We start from the raw sequence: 21240 nt of genomic DNA on the forward strand, positions 1-21240 counted from the left end.
GAACCCATGGATTTCTATCATACTCGTGAAAATAAATGCAATTCCACTCTCATTTGTTACTCTACTGCAGTGGCCTCAGTTCCTCTGTCTCTTGCAGCGTTCTCACTGAGTTTTTATGCGATTTTGCAGGTGTAACATGGAGCAGAAGCTGTTGAACTGGAGTGCAGGGTTCCTGCAGTTGTACTGCAGTTTTCCTTCCCTATTCTGATCAGTGGCAGCCTGTGGTGGGGCTGAGGAGTGCAGGCTGCTGCAGCCCTCCATCCTCCTTATTTAGGTAAATTTTGGTATTCTTCAAGAAGTAGTGTTACCTCTTAACCATACTTATTTCGTTTGCTAGCTATTGGTACTCTAATGGCCTTGTTTGGTTTTGTTTACATCTGGATTTTGTAGGGATGAAGGAGAAGTAGTTGGCTGAAAAGAAAACGCCCTCCCGCGACATGGCTCGATTCCCTCGGCCCGACGGCCGAGCGGAGACGTGGTCGTGCCTGGTGTGGTTTTGCTCGGGGAGAAGAATAGATTCAAAATGTCTTCGTCTTGACATTTTTTGTATTATTTTTCCTTCATTTTCATTATCATATATTGTGTAAGCTAAGACATAGTTCGGAATGTAATATTGTTGGATTTTATTTACTTAAGGAATAGACAGACACATTCCCGGGTTTTTTCTATTTTTGTTCTAGGCTACATTAATCATTCCTCGTTTGTTCTAGCTTTTTTTTTTGTTCCGGATTTGGGAGAGACGCATGACCCTCATGCGTCTCTTTTTAATGAGACGTATGACAATTATGCGTCTTTCATAGAGACGCATGAGGGTCATGCGTCTCTCTCTTTTTTTCGTTTTTTTTAAACGATGCATGAGAGTCATGCGTCTTAGGTACTGGCGCATGACTCTCATGCGTCTTTTATTATTTTAAAATTTGACTGACGACGCATGAGAATCATGCGTCTTAAAGAGAGACGCATGACGCTCATGCGTCTCTAACTTGCTTAAATCACCCCCCGTCCAGAATAGGCAGAAAACACGATTGAAAGAGGGGAAGGCTAAGCTTGACGATTTCTTGGCGATTTTTTGGCGATTTCCTTCATATTTCGGTAAGTTTCCTTAAATCTTTCAACATTGCTCTCTTATTTGTTGTTTATTTGCATATTATTAGGGGTTTTGATTAATTTATTTAAAACTTATTAAATTAGGGTTTATTGAAAAAATTTGTCTTTAATTGTTGTTGGTTTGTATATATATTTTTGCAGAAATCATGCAAGTATTCGTGAGTTTATATTGGGGCGGTAGAATGTTTCAACTTCCTCAAGTGGGCATTTGTTATGATCCTCCTCGTGCGAGAGCTTCCATCGTATTGAATTCATGTGTTACATTCTCGGAATTAGTTGCAATGATATGTGCTAAGATAAGAATAGATTCTAATCAACACTCCATCGAAATATCTTGGAGACATTGTTTCTTGGGTACCGGTACGAGTTATGTATGTACTGGGGTTGACAGTGACGAAAGTGTGTTTTTTATGTTCAATGCGGCTCTAAATTCTACTCGGCATATTGAATTATTTGTTGAGTATTCGTCTGTTGGAATTGCCTTCGTCCCACCAATTGTTGGGCATGGTGTTGGATCATCTACGAGGTTTGAACCTATGAGCATCGATTGCGGTATAAATGAGCAAACAGACGTTGTAGATGTTGGATTGAATACTCAAGAGAATGTACAAGAGCATGCTGATGTTGATGTTGTACGAGGAGACCTTGCAGATCCAGAATTGTCGTCATCATCGTCCGATGATATTTTAAGTGATGATTCCGGTGCTGACTCTAGTGATGAGGAGGTTGTGTATAAACCCGTCGTACAAGGTGAACAACCACTTCCAGAATATGTTCACACTGGGTTGAAATATTTTCGCAAACTGCCAAGTGGTCCTACTGAGGTACCTGAAGTTGGTAATGAACGCAGTACCATGTACTGGGATGAAGAACACCCATATCGGATTAATGCTGGAACAAAATTTGATAGCAAGCTGCATGTGAAGACTGCTATTACTATGTGGAGTCTGAGGCAACACCGGAAATTTAGGGTGGTTGAGAGTAAATTAAGAAGGTGGCATGTCGTGTGCAAATATCCAAATGGGAGGACAGAAGATGGGACAGCTATTATCAGCGAGACCGATGCTGACAAAGCGAATGAATGTCGGTGGGAAGTTTCTGTTACACACATGGCCCATGATGATATGTGGGAGATTAGGAAGTGGCGGGGACGCCATAGTTGTGAAGGTCATCGTAATGATAGAGGACATGCTAACTTTTCATCACCAATGATTGCTTTGTGTATTCGCCATCAGTTGCTAAAAAATGCGGAGTTTAGTGCCGCCGCCGTAAGAAATTTTGTTCATGACAAATATCATGTGGTAGTCAGTTATAAGAAGGCATGGTATGCACGGAGAAGGGCTTTAGAGATTGTATTTGGTGGATGGGAGGAGTCATTTAGGGATTTGCCAAGCTACATGCTTGAACTGCAGTATAGGAATCCAGGCACCATTGTTGAGTGGAGGCATAACGAGTTGTTGAGCCAGGGTCGTACTAAAGTCTTCTATTATGTGTTCTGGGCACTTGGGCCTGCTATACATGCTTTCCAGGAGTGCCAACCAGTTTTGACAATAGACGGAACTCACCTACGAGGAAGATTCAAAGGTAAGCTACTTGTTGCTTGTGGTGTTGATGCTAACAAGAAATGTCTGCCTATTGCATATGCTGTTGTTGATGAAGAAACTGGCGACAGCTGGGAGTGGTTTTTGGATCATGTTCGAATTCACGTGGTGAAGTACGAAAGGGAGGTATGCATCATTTCGGATAGGCACAAAGGAATCCTCAAGGCTATGCGTTCAGATGAATGGAAAAAGCCGCCGATGTGTCACCACAAATTTTGTTTGATCCATGTGAGGAAAAATATCTTGTCTAAACTTAAGGGTAAGGGAGGTAAAGCGAAAGGCAAGATATGGGCATTGGGTGTCACAACTCAAGTACGCAAGTACGTGAGAAGGCGACGTGCACTACGGGAGGAAAGTCTTGTTGCGATACACGAGCTCAACAAGGCCAAAAAAGAGAACTGGTCTCTTTGCTACGATGATGAACTGAGATGGGGGGTGCCATCAACAAACATGTCAGAGAGCTACAACAACGTACTGAGAGGTGTGAGAGAGTTGCCAATTAGAGCTTTGGTTGATCTGACATTTTGGCGAACAGTAGAATGGTGGGCAGATAGAAAGACAGAAATACAACAAACCGAAGGTCGGTTGACCCCCTGGGCGAGGGACAAACTTGTTGCGAATGATGCGAAGGGGCAAATGCATTACTGTTCAGTAGTCGCCCGAGAATTAGGTCATTACCAAGTTCGAAGTCGTCCACGTGTTGAAAATGGAAAGGCAAAGGGCGATAACAGACAAGACGTCGAGTTTATGGATTCAAAGTGCAGTTGTGGAAAGTGGCAGATGTGGAGAGTTCCTTGTTCCCATGCGTGCACCGTTGCCAGAGATCGAGGTAACTCTATGTTTGAACTCATTGATAAACACAACCACAAAGCTACGTGGGAAGCACAGTACTATGGTGTCTCATTTCAAGCACCAAGACACGAAGACTATTGGGCAAATCCTGGATGGAAATTACGTATCACACCAGAGCAGTTGCTTCCTCGAAAGCGTGGACGAGGCAGAACAAGGAGGATTCCTAATCAAATGGATGTCCGCGAGGAAGATGAACCGAGAGCTCCCCGCAAGTGCAGGAATTGCGGCGTAGAGGGTCATGACCGTAGAAATTGCACAGTTGGTCGTGTTATGTAGGATCCTCACCGACTAAATTGCTGACATCTGCATTGTAGGTATTTTTCCTTCTCAATGATTGATTTTATATATTTAATTTACCTTTGTAGGCATTGAGTAAGAATATAACTTTCTATGTTTTTATTTTGTTTAGGAGCTGGAGACAAAGAGGACTAGCACTTTAGTTAATTTGTTTTGTCAAGTTTGTATGACTGTGTATCTGCCAATTAAATCTTCTATTACGTGTGTTTCGGACTGTTGGAAAATGGAAATTATTTGTCTCAACTACACTGAATAATTAAAGTATGTAAAATTTGAAGATACATCGAAAACGCCCGATCGGGCGAAATTAGAAGATGGAATCGTCCGATCGGGCGAACTCTCTGTATTCTGTCTGCCTGCATGTTAGAGACGCATGATCTTTATGCGTCACTACGTAAGACGCATGAGCATCATGCGTCTTAGGTAAAGACGCATGACCCTCATGCGTCTTACTTAGAGACGCATGAGCATCACTACGTAAGACGCATGAGCATCATGCGTCTTAGGTAAAGACGCATGACCCTCATGCGTCTTACTTAGAGACGCATGATGCTCATGCGTCTCTAACTTGCAGGCAGACAGATTACAGAGAGTTCGCCCGATCGGACGATTCCATCTTCTAATTTCGCCCGATCGGGCGTTTTCGATGTATCTTCAAATTTTACATACTTTAATTATTCAGTGTAGTTTATGCAGCAAACAATAACATAGATATCCACCAACATAGAAAAATTAACATGAATTTGAGCACCAAACAATAACATATCATATTCAACAATGTTGTAGTCAGTTCAATCAATTCGAGCAATTCTACCCTCATTCTTCATGCTACTTATACGACGACGGAGTGTACTTAGCCGGTTCAATCCCCTTGTTCTTCCTCGAAGATAGTCTCTTGTACACTTTGCTGACGAGCTTACCAACCCCGCTTCGTGATGAACCCTCCGCAGCTGGACGAGGTTGGACATGGATGCTATGAACGTCTTCTTCCTCTTCTTCTTCATCATCGTCCTCTTCTTCTTCATCATCGTCCTCTTCTTCAGCTTGTACAGGAGGCATGTCCTGATAATTCTGGAAGAATGAATCGACCGACGCTCGGCCCCCACTCCATTGCGGCACGTCTTGGCTTTGTGAATATGGGCGACGATTCCAATCGGGCTCAGGCTGGCCTGGAGAATACAGTGGACGGCCCCACTGCGACTGAGACTCATGCGTCGGGTGTGAATACCACTGGGGTGGGTCATGCTCTTGATACTGCGCCTCTGGTGCTACATAATCGGGAGGCGCCTGAGACATCCTAAACTGCTTTGTGTAGCCGTGTCCACCAGTCCGAACACCACGCGCTCCACGACGTCGTGGAACTACTTCTTCTTGATACGGCAGGACCACATCCTGATGTTGAGAAGCGGGGTACTCCATGACATCACCGTTGTTCGTATCTTCGAGGGTAGTCCTAACAATTTCTCGAATCTGGCGCACTCGGGGGTCCATTTCGTCTTCCGTAGTTAAATGGAAAACCCGCTGAAAAGCCTCAACCTAGACAAAAAATGATACCAATATCAATAAGAAACAATCTTTATCACATGAAAGCATATAGTTTAATATAACAAACTTACAAATAAGCGCATCGAAGCAGCCGACTCATTCATCCCAGGAGTGGCCCGTGCCCCAGGCCGAGTCATGTACGTCACGGTAATTCTGTTATACCACGCCATATAACCCGGGTTCATGGGAATATCCAAGGACATCGGTGCGGCGTATTCGGCAGCTTGGGACCTTTCGTACCTCATGCCCCACTCCCCAATGTAGAACTGATGCGTGTTTGCCCAGTTGTTGCCCTTTTTACCACGCCGATCATTTTTGCCTAAATGATCGGCGTTCCTTAGCGTCCTGTCTACATTCTGCGGTATATCCTGATACCGATTGAACTGTCGGCGCACTCGTCCAGGCTCATGGGCCTCGACATAGGCCCAACATACCAAGTAGGTCTCGCAGAGAGAGCATCCAGTCACATCATTGCAGTAGTCAGGCAGTATGCAATGTGCGTATGGCGTCCAGATAAACTACAAAACAGCAATGCAAATGCCACATTAATTCCGTAATAAGTTCTTAAATGAAGTCTAAACCGAAATAATATTCACCTGGCTAGGTCTAATCAGAGATATTTGGTCACGATAATGCTCAACCGAGTGTCTAGGAGCATTTCCTATCTGCGTTGTTCCTTTCCACCTGCACATAAAATTGATGTAAGCAAATAACCCAATATAAATTAATAAATAAATATTTAGATATATACCTAGCGCCACATGGTGTATATGGCTCGTGCACAACGGGTCCAATGAACGCAGGCCTCAATGTGGGCATTCTTTCCCACGCCCATAGCTGCAGAAGCATCATAGGCCCGCCCAACTCTTTTCTCTTATCCATGGAAGCCTCGCACAGATAATGATAAAGGTAGGCCAATGCCGCACTTCCCCAACTAATATTCTTTACCTCTTCCGGATCCCCAAGCCCATTCAACCACATAAATGGCACCTTACACCCCGTGGTGTCCGGTAGAATGAGACCACCTAATAAAATTAGGGCATGGATACGTGCCCTTTGGATGTATACGTACATAGGAAGGTCATCACCCAGAGGCATCCTTGTCTGGTTGATCAGTGCGGTCATCAGCAAACCGCCTTGCTTTGTCTCTGTGGAAGTATCTGGCATCCATCCCAACAGATCGCGGCACTTGGTGGCCCAGTCTGGAAAGTTGTCATGATAGTCACGCCCTGTGAAAACGCGACCATCTGCCCTCAAGCCCCAAATGGCTTGCACATCTTCCAAGGTGATCGTCGCCTCACCAATCGGTAGATGGAAAGTGTGCGTCTCCGGTCTCCAACGCTCAATCAACGCCGTGATCAGCTCGTTGTCCACCTTCATGGGCTTCCCACAATCGATTACGCCTTTGAAACCAAAGACGTCAAGCCAATATCTAACATTCTCGTGAATTGCGACGTCCCAAGTCTTGCTTTCTGTCCTTCGGACTTTAAATACTTGGGTTGTGCCCTCTTTCATGAGTTTATGTGAAATGTGATGTTTCTGCAAATTTAGCAAGGACGGGTCTTCGGGTCCATATAATAATTGCCCACTAGAACTTGAAGTCTCCATCTGCGATGCTACATATTCACGAGACAACAATTACAAACTAACATTTACAACACAAATTACATATCCATTCAAATTCATCTTCAAAATAACAACACATCATAAACCAAATGATTGATTCACTCCAATTCAACACCATTCATGCTTTATAAGGCCTAATTTACATATAGCTACTAAATTAGAAGGTTAAATTAAAATATGCAATTTAACCTATACTTTATTCTTCAATAACAACCAAAATCACAACACCAAGCTTATCTAATATATGAATAACTATACAATAGAATGAATTTAGCCACTAAAATCCATTACAATTAACTTAACACCAAAAAATCGGATAAAATTGAGCAATTTGTTATAAACCCTAATTTACAAAAATTAGGGGAAATCTAAGCAAATTATGCAAATTAACAACAAATAAGGAAGGAATGTAGAAGGATTGAATGAAACTTACCGGAAAACAAGAGGAAATCGTCGGATTCGCCAAGAAATCGCCGAAGTCGTCTCTCTCTTTCTCTCTCGCGTATTCTGCCTCTCTGCCTCTGTGTACTGAATTTAATTCGAAATAGAGACGCATGAGGATCATGCGTCTCTACCTAAGACGCATGAGTCTCATGCGTCGTCTATTAAATTTAAAAAAAAAAGAGACGCATGAGGGAGATGCGTCTCTCTATAAGACGCATGACTCTCATGCGTCGTTTAAAAAAAACGAAAAAAAGAGAGAGACGCATGACCCTCATGCGTCTCTATGAAAGACGCATAATTGTCATGCGTCTCATTAAAAAGAGACGCATGAGGGTCATGCGTCTCTCCCAAATCCGGAACAAAAAAAAAAGCTAGAACAAACGAGGAATGATTAATGTAGCCTAGAACAAAAATAGAAAAAACCCACACATTCCCATTTTCATTCGAACCCAGGGCCGGACCTGAGGGGGGGGCAAGTGGAGCGGCCGCCCTGGGCCCCCAAATTTGCAGGGCCCCTCCCTAGCCTCAGCCTCAGGTATATATATGTAAATTTTTGAGCCATGGCCCACGTATTTTAATTGAGGTGGCCCTTATTCAATTAAATTGTGGCCCGTTTCAAATTTTAAAAGAGGAAGGCCCAAATTCAATGTACTCCCTCCCCACCGTCGGCATCTCCTCTCTCAAATCATTCCTCACTTTCCATCAAATTCACACAAGAACCCCAATTTGAAAAATAGAATCCCTATATCCCCAAATCCTAGGATACGGTGCATCCACCTCCCTCAACTATCCCTCTCGCTCGATCTCCAGCCACGCCGTCTTCAACGCCTCCGTCTCCGACGAGGGACGATCAAGCAGCAAGGAACACAAGAAGTCACCAAGCAGCAAGGAACACAAGAAGTCAAGAAGGTATGTAGACTGTAGACAGTAGACATGTAGTACTAGTACGTTCATGTCTTTTGGCTTCAACACCGATTGATTGATTAATTGATCTTGATCAGTTCTTTTTTTCTTCTAAATTTTAGCAAGATCATGTCAACAAGGAAGTATGCATCAGGTAGTGAAAAAAGGAAAAAGAGGAAGCGAGTAGATGAATTGATAGAATCGCAAAGAGGAGCTATGGACAGATTTTTTTCAAACAGAACAAGTACAGGCACGTCCAGAAACCCAGATGAGTTGGCGCTTATTGTTGTGGAGGAGCAAGCTAATCCTAATTTAGAAGATGAGGTCCCGATGCAGGATAATGATGACAACTATGTAAGTGATCGTGACCAGCCTGCTACAGAACCTGCTAGTAGTCATGAACAATTTGTTTATACCACGGATATTTATGATCCAAGAAATTGGAATAGTCTTGATAACAAAGCTAGAGACATATTAGTGGAGAAGGGTCCTATTAGACATTTTATTTACTTAAGGAATAGACAGACACATTCCCATTTTCATTCGAACAATCGAACCTTGAAGTAAATGAGCACGTATTCATTCTTAAATCGTACTTCACTTTCTTCTTTATTTCTAGATCGTTATTCGCCCTTAATCAAACAACCGAACGTAAGCTTTGTCTATTTTTCGTATTTAAGTAATTAGGAAAAAGGCATTCGCTTCGCGTTTCTTTAATTATTTTATAACGTTAAGGGAATTACATTGTGGTCATTACAGAACCCGACCTGTTAAGGAAACCGTAAATCCGAACACGAACCCGACCTGCTACCTTCAAATCCGAACACGACCCGCACCCGACACGAACCCGTTATCGACACGATATAAAATGGGTTGACATGACACAATAACGACCGGAATCTGATATTACACGATTAAAATCTAATATTACACAATTAAACCTTAATTTTTAACCTAATTTGCACCATTAAAATTTGTTTTTATACTATTTAAACCTAATTTATAAGAAATTAAAAAATTAAAGTAATATATATTTTTAAAAATAATAATAAAAATAATAATATTATTATTTAATGGGTTACCCGCATCCGACCCGAACCCAACCCGAAATTATCGGGTTCTTAATGGGTCAACCCGATAATGACACGGACCCAATAAGAATTGACCCCAACTCAATAATTTCGTGCGGATTCGTGTCGTGTTGAAAATTGTCAGCCATATTACTACTACAAAATACTCATGTGTTAGTCATATAAGTAAAAATAATTAATGAAAATTAAATATGAAAGAATATATAATTAAATTAAAAAAGAACTAGTTAGTAGTTAAACTAATAAATGTTTGTTAAAAACAAAATAATTAATGAAACTTAAGCATGAATTGAAAAGGAGTTCATATGGACTAAAAAACAAAATTAAATTGGAAAACAGGTTATATGGATTAAACTAAAGTTAATTTGGAGAAGAGAAAGTAAAAGTATTGAAGAAAAATAGCATATAAGCTTGAGAAGGCTTGGACAAGGATCTTCGTTGTAGACAAAGAGCATACTTACCTCTGGGACACAAATCAAACTTGTAAAAGTAGGACTACATTATACATATAGGAGGTGTTCGGTTTACAAGATTATATCATAGATTAAATATGCAGTGTGTTTGGTTCATGAGATTCAATAGCATAACTCAATCATATATAAATAATCATGAAATAATTAGTCATAGCTAACCCCTAAAGACTAAAATAATCTTTCAACTCTATCCTAGATTGAATCTTGGTACTATTTTATATAGGAAACTGAACACCACCAAAGTATCAAATCACAAATATTGAGGGTAAAGACGTAAAGTTGTACCCTTTTTCTATGTGCATATGCTACTGGTTTTAGATATAGGATGACCTTTAAAGTAATACAGATCAATCACGTAGTGCACAATTTATATACTTCCACTATTCATTAATACAAGGCCAAATTTTAATCGGATACGAATTTTAAAAAAATATAGTAGAAAGTGATTAGAAGGTGCTACTTTTATATACTCACTCCGTCCCATTTAAGATGTTCATATTTTTAAGTGACACGAGATTTTGAGAGGAGTTGTTAGGTGGAATAAGTAGAGAGAAAAATGTAGTTGAATATTTTAATGAGGAGAGAATGATTTATTTCTAAATTTAAAAGGTGGACATCATAGTATTCTTAGATCGACAAATCCAATGTTTCCTCGTGTCCTTGAGAGAGTATTTAATGTTACCAATAACAATAATTAAAATCTAATTACGGCGGATACAACATGCATTAGCACATGCGATTGTGCCTCATCATTAATCAATATCAAACCCAAAGGGCAGCTGATCATATGGTTTCAATTAGGGAGGAGGTCAATGTAGCCCGCAACATGTGGGCGGGCCCAAATAGCTCGTCAAATTTATAGGATTATGGCTGGAAATTTCTAGTTCGATAAAATTAAAACCTGATTAGCCCGCACCCGATTAATCCGCGACCCGTTAGGGCCAGACCCCAAAAATGTGATAAAATTTCTATTATTCTATTTTTTACTCATAATTCGACACTTTATTGATTAATTTTATAATATAGATAACTAAAAAAATAATTTTCAATTTTATATTAAATATATAAATTATATATTGAATTTTTATTAATATAATAATTGATAAATAAATTAAAATATTTAAATTTCTAAAATATGCATTAAAATTTCACGAAATATCTCAAATATTAGTATTTGATCATGTTTATGATTGAGTTTGACCATATATCTAAAATTTATCATAATTAAATATTTTACATTTTATGAATATAACTAATTTTCATTATTATTTATTGGATTGATCGCATGTTAATCTTATCGGTAGCAACCCAATTAACCGGCTGGGCTAGCCCGAAACCCGAGCTTTTAGGGTTAGGGTTGAACTTTTACAACCCGAAAGAATTCACAACCCGATTAGCCCGCACCCGATTGACCCGCAACCCGAGTAGGGCCGGCCCGATTGACATCTCTAGTTTCAATGGTATATCGGCTGTCATAATTTTTGCAATAGAAATTGGATTAGGTAAAAGTGTTATGTCAAGTCATGATCACAAAAAATGGTTCTTAATACATGTTCAACAAAAAGTGGTTAAAATTTCGTTTTCGGGTATTAAATAACGTAGGTTGGTATTAACTGATTTATGCACAGTGGTCATTTATACGACTTATTTTGTTAAACGTGACTGGGTCATTGGTTAATTAACTGTTTGCAAGTATGAAATATGACATGGAATAACAAAATTAGTTCATCTATTAAAACATTAATTAATTAGAAGGTTAAAATTTTATTTGGTTAAATATGTAAAAGGTATTGAAATCAATAAAAAAACTCATTTTCGAATATATTATTATGAATTTTATGCTAAACTAGTACTAGTAGTATAAATTAACTACATTATTGATATGTCACTATAAAAAACTTATCTTTTAAAGACACAAAAATTGAGACCATTAATTAGTGTTTGGAAATTTTTAAAAATAGTAAAAGTCAATTTTGGTTCTAAACATATGACCAAAATACGAATTCGGTCCAAAACATTTATTTTTTGAAAGACATGTCCATAACAAAGGAAATCCTTGTCCGAGTGGTCTTTTTTTACGGTTCCATAAAAAAACTAATGCTCTTACCACTGCGCAATTAACGTCCTTTTTTTTATTGAAAATAATTAAATGCTAGGATTAGCAAGCTATTGTGAGACTATCATATTGTAGTAAATTATGTTTCTTTTGCAAGTAGTAATTAATACATTTAAAAGTAGTGTAACTTTTTTTGAATATAAAGCATATTTAATAATCCCTCCGTTTTATAGTAGTAGATGCATTTTTTGGCACGAAGATTAAGAAAATGTTTGTAATGTATTAAATAAAAAGATAATAAAGTAAGAGAGATTAAAAAGTAGAGAGAATAAAGTAAGTGAGAAGAAATAAGCAGACTTTTACTAATAAAGGAAATGACTCCACTACTATGGAACGTACCAAAATGGCAAAATGACTCCACTACTATGGAACGTACCAAAATGGCAAAATGACTCCACTACTATGGAACTGAGGGAGTACAAAATATATTAATAAGAAAATTTTGTTTAATTGTTTAATTTATAGAAATTATTCTTAAAATATTGTGGAATTAATATGTAAATTAAATAAGTAAGGAGGTATAATTGAAAAAGTATAGATATGGAATATTTTTTTAGGTTTGAGTTTGGTATAAATGATTGGAGTATAATTATTTTTTGGTGTGACCCAAACTCGAAAATAGGTTTGAGTTTAGTATAAATGGGCATGTAAATTCGGGTACCCGCCGGTGCCCAAACCCAAAAATTCGGGTACCCGAACCCGAAATTTCAAAAATATCATACCCAATACCCTACCCGTATGTGAATTTGAGTACCCTAATACCCAGTGCGGGTACCCAAACCTAACTAATCGGGTACCCATACACCCGAGATTAGTATATTTCAAATTTATTCTTTTATATAAATTATATTGTGATGAGAATAGAAATTATTAAAAATAACACAATAATACTATTTATTGACTATTATTAAAAATCTAAACTTTAATTCTAATGCTTTAGCTTTCTCTAGATTATGATTCTATGACTATGTATATATATATGTATATATACTCCCTCCGTCCTATAGAAATAGGCCATTTGGGATTTGATGCAGTCCGGACGTAGAAATCGGGCTAAAACCTGCGGTGTCAGAATGACTTCAAATTCGCACGGTGCTTGCGAAACGCGATTTAATTTTGGCCATCTGACATCGTTTAGAGAGTGAAAACGACATTTTATTATTTTTTCGGACTTAGTTTTAATTTTCTATTTTGCGTTTTATTTCCTTTTGAATTTCTAGTTCTAGACGCTTATAAATAACGTTGTTTTGTTTTTGAGTCGCTGTGGATTTTTTATAAAAATATTTCGTTTTCACAGAAACTAGGGTTTCTCTGAATTTCTTCTCCGTTCAGTCAGTTTCTCCTTACGTTTTGCATCATGATTGAAATTATGTAGTGAATGGTGGGACCCATAAAAAAATAAAGTAAAGAGAAGGAGAAAAAGGTTGTCATAATTGGATATGAGCTATTTGTATAGGACGAACGAAAAATGAAATATGACATATTTCTATGGGACGGGGGAAGTATATAATAGAAATTAGACAAATAGACACTACTTAATTTTAAAATAAAGAAATTTTTGGCATAAATCTACATGTGATTAAATAAATTTACCCTACTGGCCATAGGCCCTATACTAAATAAAAATATTTATCAAAAATACATGATTAATCAGGTTTAATCGGGTATTAGTCGGGTACCCTAAACCCGAAAAATCCTAACATTTACTATCTAAACTCGTACCCGAACCCATAATTTCGATTTTTGGGTACCCAAAACCCGTCGGGTATTGGGTCGGGATCAGGTATACCCGAAACCGCGTACTAAATTTGCAGGCCAAAGTGTAATGGTTGGAGATGGCGTTAGCCGTACTTGCTTACTCCTAACGATGGTCATTTATATGATTTATTTTGTTAAACTAGACTGGGTCATTAGTTAATTAACTGTTCCGCAAACATAGAATAACAAAATTAATTCATCTATCTTAAAATTTCCAATTATATGAAATTACTTTATCAGTTAATGACAAAAAATATTCAAATCCATGCTATCTTTAAATTTCCATTTATTTCAATATACTCTTTCTGTCCCATAAAAATATACGTATTGAAATAACACGTGAATGAATGCACAATAGATAAAGTAAGATAATGCACAATAGAAGTATATATTTAATGAATTGTAACGGTAGACCAAAATGGTATACATTATAAATAAATTGATATATATAAGTAATGTACTGGGGAAAACCTTTTATAAATAGAATGCAGAAACACTCATATTTTTATGGGACGAAAGAAAATAGAATGGGTATATATGGGCGAAGGGAGTAGAAAAGACGAAGTCACAGTAAATTGGAAGATTGACCCATTAAATTACAACCATCTCTATTACAACTTGACTTTTACCACATTATTTTATATTTATACGCAATAAAAAATCAACCAAAATCAACAACTCTAAATTTAATTTGATTGATCATACAAATATTACCCTGCTAGTAAAACTTAGCTAATACGTTGACAAAACCTTGAAACATAGCCTAGCTATTATGTCTCTGCAACTGTTTTCTGTCTTCTCTCTCACATTACTACCACTGTTTCTTCCACGTGCAGTAGTTTTAGCCGCTGTAGTTGCAAAACCCAGCTGCCAAGACCGATGCGGGAACATATCCATTCCTTATCCATTCGGAGTCGGGTCGGAATGCTCTCTCGACCCGAATTTCAACATCCACTGCGATGCCTCCTCCGGTCATCCAAAACCTTACCTGTCCATCATCAATAAAGAAGTGATCGAAATAAATCAAACTTATATTCGGGTCAATTACCCGACCCTGATTTCAGCGTGCTATGATTTGTCAGACGATCAACAAATCAACACCACATTTGATTCATACAAACATGGTGTGATGGTGAACTTGTCGGGAACTCCATTTACGTTGTCGATACGGAATAGGCTGATGGCCATCGGGTGTGATGATGTGATGCTAGAATCAGACGGAAGCTCGGTGACTGGCACCGGTTGTTCGGCGTTTTGTGCAGACAAGAACGACACAGGCGGCGTCGGTTATTGCGCCTCTAACGGTTCTACGCTTGATAATGGTTGTTGTGTGGCTGAAATCTCCTATGGTAAGTAGATAAATTATGTCATTTTCGCCATTAATAAGTGCTTCATCACATTTAAAGGTTTCGATTCTTCTGAGTTGGAACCGAAACCGCCGATTAACCTAGAATTGTGATTTCGGTTCTAGCGGTTTGATTACGATTTAGAAAATATGTGAATTGAAAACGTCAGTTCGAGCAATTAACCATCGGTTTGGTTCGGATGAATACACCCTCCATTCTATGATAATAGAGTCGTTTTCTATATTAGAAAGTTACCCCCTCCGTTTCACTATAGTTGAGTCATTTTTCCATTTCGGGAAGTTTCTTCATAGTTGAGTCATTTCCATAGATGGTAACTTTTTTCTCTCTCTTACTTTACTCTCTCTTATTTTATTCTCTCTACTTTATTCACTTTTTACTTTATTCTCTCTACTTTTTCCTCTCCCTTACTTTTTTAACTATTTATTTAACACACCCAACATCTCTTTCTTAGACTCCGTGCCTTAAAGTTCCGCCTCAACTATAGTGAAACGGAGGGAGTACAAGTTAATTGAGTCATTTCTACTTTTAGCAAAATTATTATCTCTTTTACTTTATTCTCTCTTCCTCTCTATTACTTTATTCTTTCTTATTTTTTTCATCATCAATTTAACACATTATTCTTAAACTTAGTGCCAAAAAAATCTCTATTAATAAGGAACGATGAGAGTATTAAATACTAATGTTATTATAAAAATTTATTTTTATTTTCCCTAAAAAATAATTTTTATAAATAAATTAATATTCCCGTTGTTTCTTAAAATTAGAATAAATGAACCCACAATCCAATATCCCTAATTCTACTATTTTTTTTGTCTCTCTCCCATACTTACCCATTTGATATCTCTTTCTCTTTTAATTTACTAATTTTACATTAAAAGTCGTGTTGACAGAGTAATATTCCCGAAGTTATGTTGGTCTGTTGACAGGCAAAATCATAGGAGCACAACTAATCGACTTGAGCAGAAAATTAGTTCGTAAGAAGCTTTTCCCCTGCAGCTTTGCCTTTCTCCAGGAGAGGGTAGATGATTTAAACGACACCAAATTTTCATATCCTCTATATTATCTTGAAAACTCAACAGCCTTGCTTAACGACAATTGGGCATCCACAACAAGGCCCCCGGTGGTGCGGCTGGCCTGGGAGGTTGGGACCGACAACTGCAGTCAAGCTAAGTTGAACTCCTCTACTTACGCATGTCGAGATGACAAGAGTGTTTGCGTTGATCTCAATAACGGAGGCTACCTATGCAGTTGCGTCCAAGGATACGAGGGCAACCCTTATCTCCTTGAAGGATGCCAAAGTTAGTAATCTTTTCATTTCATGCTATCCCACGTCGGCTGTGAAAGCAACTGGGATAAAATTCATTAATGTCTATTTGATATCACTAAGCTTGTTTGCTTCTTGGACAGCAATTTCCTTTTCAAGTTCAATTGCAAAATTTGGATGTCTTGATCAATGTGGGAAGTTAGCAATTCCATTTCCATTTGGCGTTGGCCCGAATTGCTACTTGTCGCCGTCTTTCGAAATCCGTTGCAATACCTCCACCAACCCTCCAACAGCCTACCTCGCCCTTCTCGACAAGGAAATCATCGACATCAATTCGTCTACAGTTTTAATCAACCATCCAAACCTAGCTTGGAGTTGCTACAATCAAACTGGAATCACAGAGAAACAAATCATGATTATTGATTTGTCGAGAACTCAATATACATTATCAGAAGAGAACTGGATCACTTCCATTGGCTGCGATCACATGGTTGTCGCAGTTATAGGAAAAGACAAACCAAGTTCTACGCGCAGCACCTGCGCAGCCATCTGCTCCAACGATCCATTCAGCACCGCAAGCTGTCCGTTTTCAGTAAGCACTTATTGGCCAGGGGATGGCTGTTGTAGGGCCCCCATTGCAAGGGGTAATGAAGTAAACAGAACTGAATAAGTATTAAAATTGAATTGAGAGAGCAAATAGTATAGTTATAAATGTATTTGCAGGAACCACTTACCTTGAAGCAGAGTTGAGGGACTTGAGGCCAACTACAAATTTCTCTTGCGGCTACGCCTTGGTTGAATACAATGAGGATGCTAGTGTTTCGTATCGCTTCTTGAATAACTCGACAGGAGCTGATAATCTCTTGCTGACATACGGGAAGTGGAAGAAGGTGGCGTTGGATTGGCGGATTGGTGCTTTGAATTGCAAACAAGCGCGATTGAATCCGACTGATTATGTGTGTCAAAAAAACACCGAATGCATTGATTTTCATGACACAGTTGGAGGCTATCTCTGCAATTGCTCTACCGGATATCGAGGCAATCCTTACCTTAGCCCAGGCTGCCAAGGTTGCTCAATTATCTCATATCTATTCATCTTTACTATAATAGTACCAAGTATCAATTAGGGCAGCTAACTTCTATATTAAAGTAGCTTAAAATAAGTTTTCTTATTATGTTTGTTTATCTATCTTAACCAACCCAGGTTGCTAATGTTTTATGTTTTCTTTTCGAGCAGAAATTAATCAATGCGCCTATAATACAACAAATACATGTCTCGCAAATTCGATTTGCGTTAAAACCCCAGGATCTTATAATTGCTCATGTCCCAAAGGGTATATTGGTGATGGGAGGAAAGATGGAGTAGGGTGTATTAAGCTTCCACCATCCAAGACCAAGATGATAAGTTTAATAGGTAACAGTATAATGTTCAATCTGCTTATATAGAAATGATATTAGTAAATGATCTTATATTAATAATTTGCCTTTGTTTGTAAACTTGTGATTTCTCATGACAAGTTTTGCATGTAGGTGTGGGTTCTGGATTGGGGTTTCTGCTTTTGCTTATAGCATGTTTTTGGTTGTTCAAAGCGTTGCAAAAGAGAAAGGAAAAAATGGTTAAAGAGAAATTCTTCAAACGAAATGGTGGCCTTCTTTTGCAGCAACAAACGAATGAAGGTGTATTAGGAAAGACAAAAGTTTTCTCTGCAAAAGAGTTGGAGGTAGCTACAGATCACTTTAATGAAAATCGTATTCTTGGGCAAGGAGGCCAAGGCACGGTCTACAAAGGAATGTTATACAATGGCAAAATTGTGGCCGTAAAGAAATCAAAGTTGGTCGAGGAGAATCAACTAGAACAGTTTATTAATGAAGTGGCGATATTATCACAAATCAATCACAGAAATGTCGTCAGATTGTTGGGGTGTTGTTTGGAGACTGAGGTTCCTTTGCTTGTCTACGAATTCATGCCAAATGGGACTCTTTTTGATCTTATTCACGATCCCAGTAATGAATTTCCATTTACATGGATCATGCGTTTGAAAATCGCGGCAGATATAGCGGGGGCGCTAGCATACTTACACTGTGCATCTTCTGTGCCTATCTATCACAGAGACATCAAGTCTAGTAATATCCTTCTGGACGAGAAATATGTTGTCAAAGTATCGGATTTTGGAACTTCGAGATCAATTGCAACAGATCAGACTCACTTAACTACTTTAGTCAAAGGGACATTTGGATATTTAGATCCCGAGTATTTCCAATCGAGTCAGTTCACAGAAAAGAGTGATGTTTATAGTTTTGGAGTAGTTCTCGTCGAACTGCTCACAGGACAAAGGGCGATATCATTGGACAAAACGGATAATGATAGAAGCCTAGCAACACGATTTCTTACTTGCATGGAGGAGAACTGCCTAGACACAATTATAGATCCTCAAATTTTGGAGCAGGGTATAAAGGAAGAGATGATTCTAGTAGCGAGTCTTGCGCAAAGAAGTTTGAATTTGAAGGGGAAAATGAGACCTACTATGAAAGAAGTGGCTAACGAATTGGAAAGTTTAAGGATGTCTCAAAATATTGTTAAAGATGAATTTGAAGAAGTGAAAGTTTTTGAAGGTAGAGCTATGATGATTTCAGACACTGAATACTCTTGGGAAACTAGCTACAAAAGTCCCCTCGGATCGTCTTCAGACATGCATCCCTTAGTGCTCACAACTGAGTGAAATTCTATGTTATCTAGTTTTTAAATTATAGTGTTTCCAGGGAGTTCATTTAATAGTGCAGATGTTAAGGGTGAAGTTCCCTTTTTTTTTTTTGATGAATCAATATATTAAAATTTAAAAAACGAAGAAAGAGCAGGGGAGAAGTTACATGTGGGCTGAGCCCTCTACGGAAACCTAACACACACACACCAACGCATGAATGGTTGGTGTGGGATAGCCATGGACATGCCCATGGTCAGCAAAAACTACGCCCTATCTTTCAACTTAAGCAAAACCATACAATCGGAATTGAAAGCTTTAAGTCTTCTACGTTGATGGCTTGCGGTTTGTACTCCAACAGGGGATCCCAAACTTGGGCCTGAACTTCCACTCAAGCTTGTGTATGAAATAATTTTCCATCCTTGGGCTAAGGTGTCGTCTAGCACGTGACCCCGTTCACATGACCGTGTAAACGCTGAGGGAGATGGTGGATCCTAAAGGCGTCCTTAGACCCTTAACTTGATGGTTCGTCTGGTGGCACATTGACCGGCCCCATAATACGATAAACGGTAGTATTCAAACTTATTAACATCTCAACTTCGTGTATATGTTACCGATACTGTATTTCGTTGCGCTGTTTAATTGTTTATGAGTAAATGTTGGATGCAATTTACAACTTGAATTTAATTTATTTGTCACTGATTATTAAAATGATGGAAACATATACTATATGTTTAGGTCTTTTGTACATATCAAATCACATTACATTTACTTTTTGAGACATATATATCTCCAGTCACTAAATTTTAGATGATGTTGGTTCGCATAGATTAAAAACGCTAATTAAGATACTTTTATCACTAAATTTCCAGGTTCTGTTTCACATGAAATTGAATTAAGATCTGAATAGCTCACTAAATTATCTAATGAATAATAGGGCAACAATCCTTTCGTTGTTTAATGAATAACTAAAAGTATATTTTAGTTAATCCTTATAATTAGTTTAGTAATCAAAACCATTCTACCAAAATAATTTTACATTTCTAGATTCGAACAAGTACTTCCTAATTCCTATTGATCCCGTTGGGAGGAGTGGCCTAATTCGCCGGAGTAAACAAACTTCCCCATTTTGCAGAAATATGTTAGGAGCACAACATACTAGCACTAATTCTAAGACGCCGGAGCAGCGCAGGGTATTCGGTCGGTTCGGTTCTAACCGAACCGAATGCCCGGTTAACCGAAATCAAAAGGAACCGAAATTGAAGCACCGGAACCGAAACCGAATTGGCCTCGGTTCGGTTCGGTTCCTAACCGAATAGGGTCGGTTCGGTTCCAATTAACTGAACCGGAACCGAATTAAAAAAAAAAAGTTTTTGCAGTTCATGGGGATCGATCCCTGGACATTTCATACGAAAAATTCCCAGCCTAGCCACCACTTGCGCTACATTGCGTTTTTGGTATTTAATCGGTTTTTCGGTCTTAAATTCGGTCTCATTGATCGGTTATCAGTTCTAACCGATCACCGATCAACACTTGAAGATGGGAACCGAAATTAACCGATAACCGAGATGGGGCGGTTCTCGGTTAACCGAGAACCAAGGTGTTCGGTTCGGTCATCGGTTAACCGACTAACCGATGACCGAATTATCAGCCCTACGCCGGAGTAAACAAACTTCCCCATTTTGCAGAAATATGTTAGGAGCACAACATACTAGCACCTAATGTAGACAATTCAATGATATGGTAATAAGAAGCGATAATAGAAAATATCAACAACAAGATTTATCGTGGAAAACTCACTTCAGCGTGAAGAGATGAAAACCATGAGACTGGCAGGTCTACCAAATCCAAGGAGATAATACAACCAAGAAGTATACAATGATAACTAGTCCTTAATCATACAATGAATGCACTAGATAATAAACACAAATTCAAAACAGATGAAATAAACATCTCAAGAAAAAAACTACAGTCCGTGCTTGTTCACCACCTTCGTGTTACAGACCAAACGGGAGAACTCATCTCAAAAGACTAGCCTGCTATGAGAGAGAATCCATTTAGTCTATATACCTCTCACCAGTTGTTCTGACAACCGAT

At 38.5% G+C, this 21240-nt stretch overlaps 4 protein-coding genes across 5 annotated transcripts; 3 read left to right on the forward strand and 1 right to left on the reverse strand.

The window, feature by feature from the left end:
• The first annotated feature begins 1643 nt into the window (after nt 1–1643).
• LOC121810423 lies at nt 1644–3836 on the forward strand. Its single transcript, XM_042211192.1, has 3 exons — nt 1644–1931; nt 2343–2691; nt 2767–3836. The coding sequence occupies exons 1-3, from the start codon at nt 1644–1646 to the stop codon at nt 3834–3836; spliced, it is 1707 nt and encodes a 568-aa protein (XP_042067126.1).
• Nucleotides 3837–4164: 328 nt separating this feature from the next.
• LOC121810424 (protein MAIN-LIKE 1-like) lies at nt 4165–7010 on the reverse strand. The gene is made up of 5 exons (XM_042211193.1): nt 6154–7010; nt 5999–6086; nt 5474–5920; nt 5086–5393; nt 4165–4213 (listed from the first exon to the last, which is right to left on the reverse strand). Exons 1-5 carry the CDS (start codon nt 7008–7010, stop codon nt 4165–4167), a joined length of 1749 nt encoding a protein of 582 aa, XP_042067127.1.
• A 1239-nt stretch (nt 7011–8249) lies between these two features.
• Nucleotides 8250–8965, forward strand: LOC121741506. Its single transcript, XM_042134283.1, has 2 exons — nt 8250–8381; nt 8498–8965. Exon 2 carries the CDS (start codon nt 8505–8507, stop codon nt 8940–8942), a length of 438 nt encoding a protein of 145 aa, XP_041990217.1. The 5' UTR covers nt 8250–8381; nt 8498–8504; the 3' UTR covers nt 8943–8965.
• Nucleotides 8966–14432: 5467 nt separating this feature from the next.
• On the forward strand, nt 14433–19271 carry LOC121741158 (wall-associated receptor kinase-like 10). Of its 2 annotated transcripts, XM_042133854.1 has the most exons (7): nt 14433–15162; nt 16107–16154; nt 16260–16478; nt 16588–17088; nt 17168–17512; nt 17682–17858; nt 17975–19271. In XM_042133854.1, exons 1-7 carry the CDS (start codon nt 14586–14588, stop codon nt 19162–19164), a joined length of 3057 nt encoding a protein of 1018 aa, XP_041989788.1. In that variant the 5' UTR covers nt 14433–14585; the 3' UTR covers nt 19165–19271. The 2 variants fall into 2 exon arrangements, with proteins under 2 accessions (XP_041989788.1, XP_041989787.1); XM_042133853.1 differs by having other exon boundaries at nt 14434–15162; nt 16107–16478.
• The last annotated feature ends 1969 nt before the right edge of the window (nt 19272–21240 follow it).

Source organism: Salvia splendens, chromosome 7, assembly GCF_004379255.2.
Source record: "Salvia splendens isolate huo1 chromosome 7, SspV2, whole genome shotgun sequence".
Classification (NCBI taxonomy): domain Eukaryota; kingdom Viridiplantae; phylum Streptophyta; class Magnoliopsida; order Lamiales; family Lamiaceae; genus Salvia; species Salvia splendens.

What these genes read in the sequence shown, in the direction of transcription:
- LOC121810423 (XM_042211192.1), top strand. Translation starts at nt 1,644, where the DNA reads ATGAGCATCGATTGCGGTATAAATGAGCAAACAGACGTTGTAGATGTT. An exon ending in TGCCAAGTGGTCCTACTGAG is followed by an intron (nt 1,932 to 2,342) that starts GTACCTGAAGTT and finishes ATTCGCCATCAG; the next exon opens with TTGCTAAAAAATGCGGAGTT. An exon ending in CCTACGAGGAAGATTCAAAG is followed by an intron (nt 2,692 to 2,766) that starts GTAAGCTACTTG and finishes TTGTTGATGAAG; the next exon opens with AAACTGGCGACAGCTGGGAG.
- LOC121810424 (XM_042211193.1), bottom strand. Translation starts at nt 7,010, where the DNA reads ATGGAGACTTCAAGTTCTAGTGGGCAATTATTATATGGACCCGAAGAC. An exon ending in TATACACCATGTGGCGCTAG is followed by an intron (nt 6,087 to 6,153) that starts GTATATATCTAA and finishes TTTTATGTGCAG; the next exon opens with GTGGAAAGGAACAACGCAGA. An exon ending in CTCTGATTAGACCTAGCCAG is followed by an intron (nt 5,921 to 5,998) that starts GTGAATATTATT and finishes GCTGTTTTGTAG; the next exon opens with TTTATCTGGACGCCATACGC.
- LOC121741506 (XM_042134283.1), top strand. Translation starts at nt 8,505, where the DNA reads ATGTCAACAAGGAAGTATGCATCAGGTAGTGAAAAAAGGAAAAAGAGG.
- LOC121741158 (XM_042133853.1), top strand. Translation starts at nt 14,586, where the DNA reads ATGTCTCTGCAACTGTTTTCTGTCTTCTCTCTCACATTACTACCACTG. An exon ending in TCTCCTTGAAGGATGCCAAA is followed by an intron (nt 16,479 to 16,587) that starts GTTAGTAATCTT and finishes CTTCTTGGACAG; the next exon opens with CAATTTCCTTTTCAAGTTCA. An exon ending in CCTTAGCCCAGGCTGCCAAG is followed by an intron (nt 17,513 to 17,681) that starts GTTGCTCAATTA and finishes CTTTTCGAGCAG; the next exon opens with AAATTAATCAATGCGCCTAT.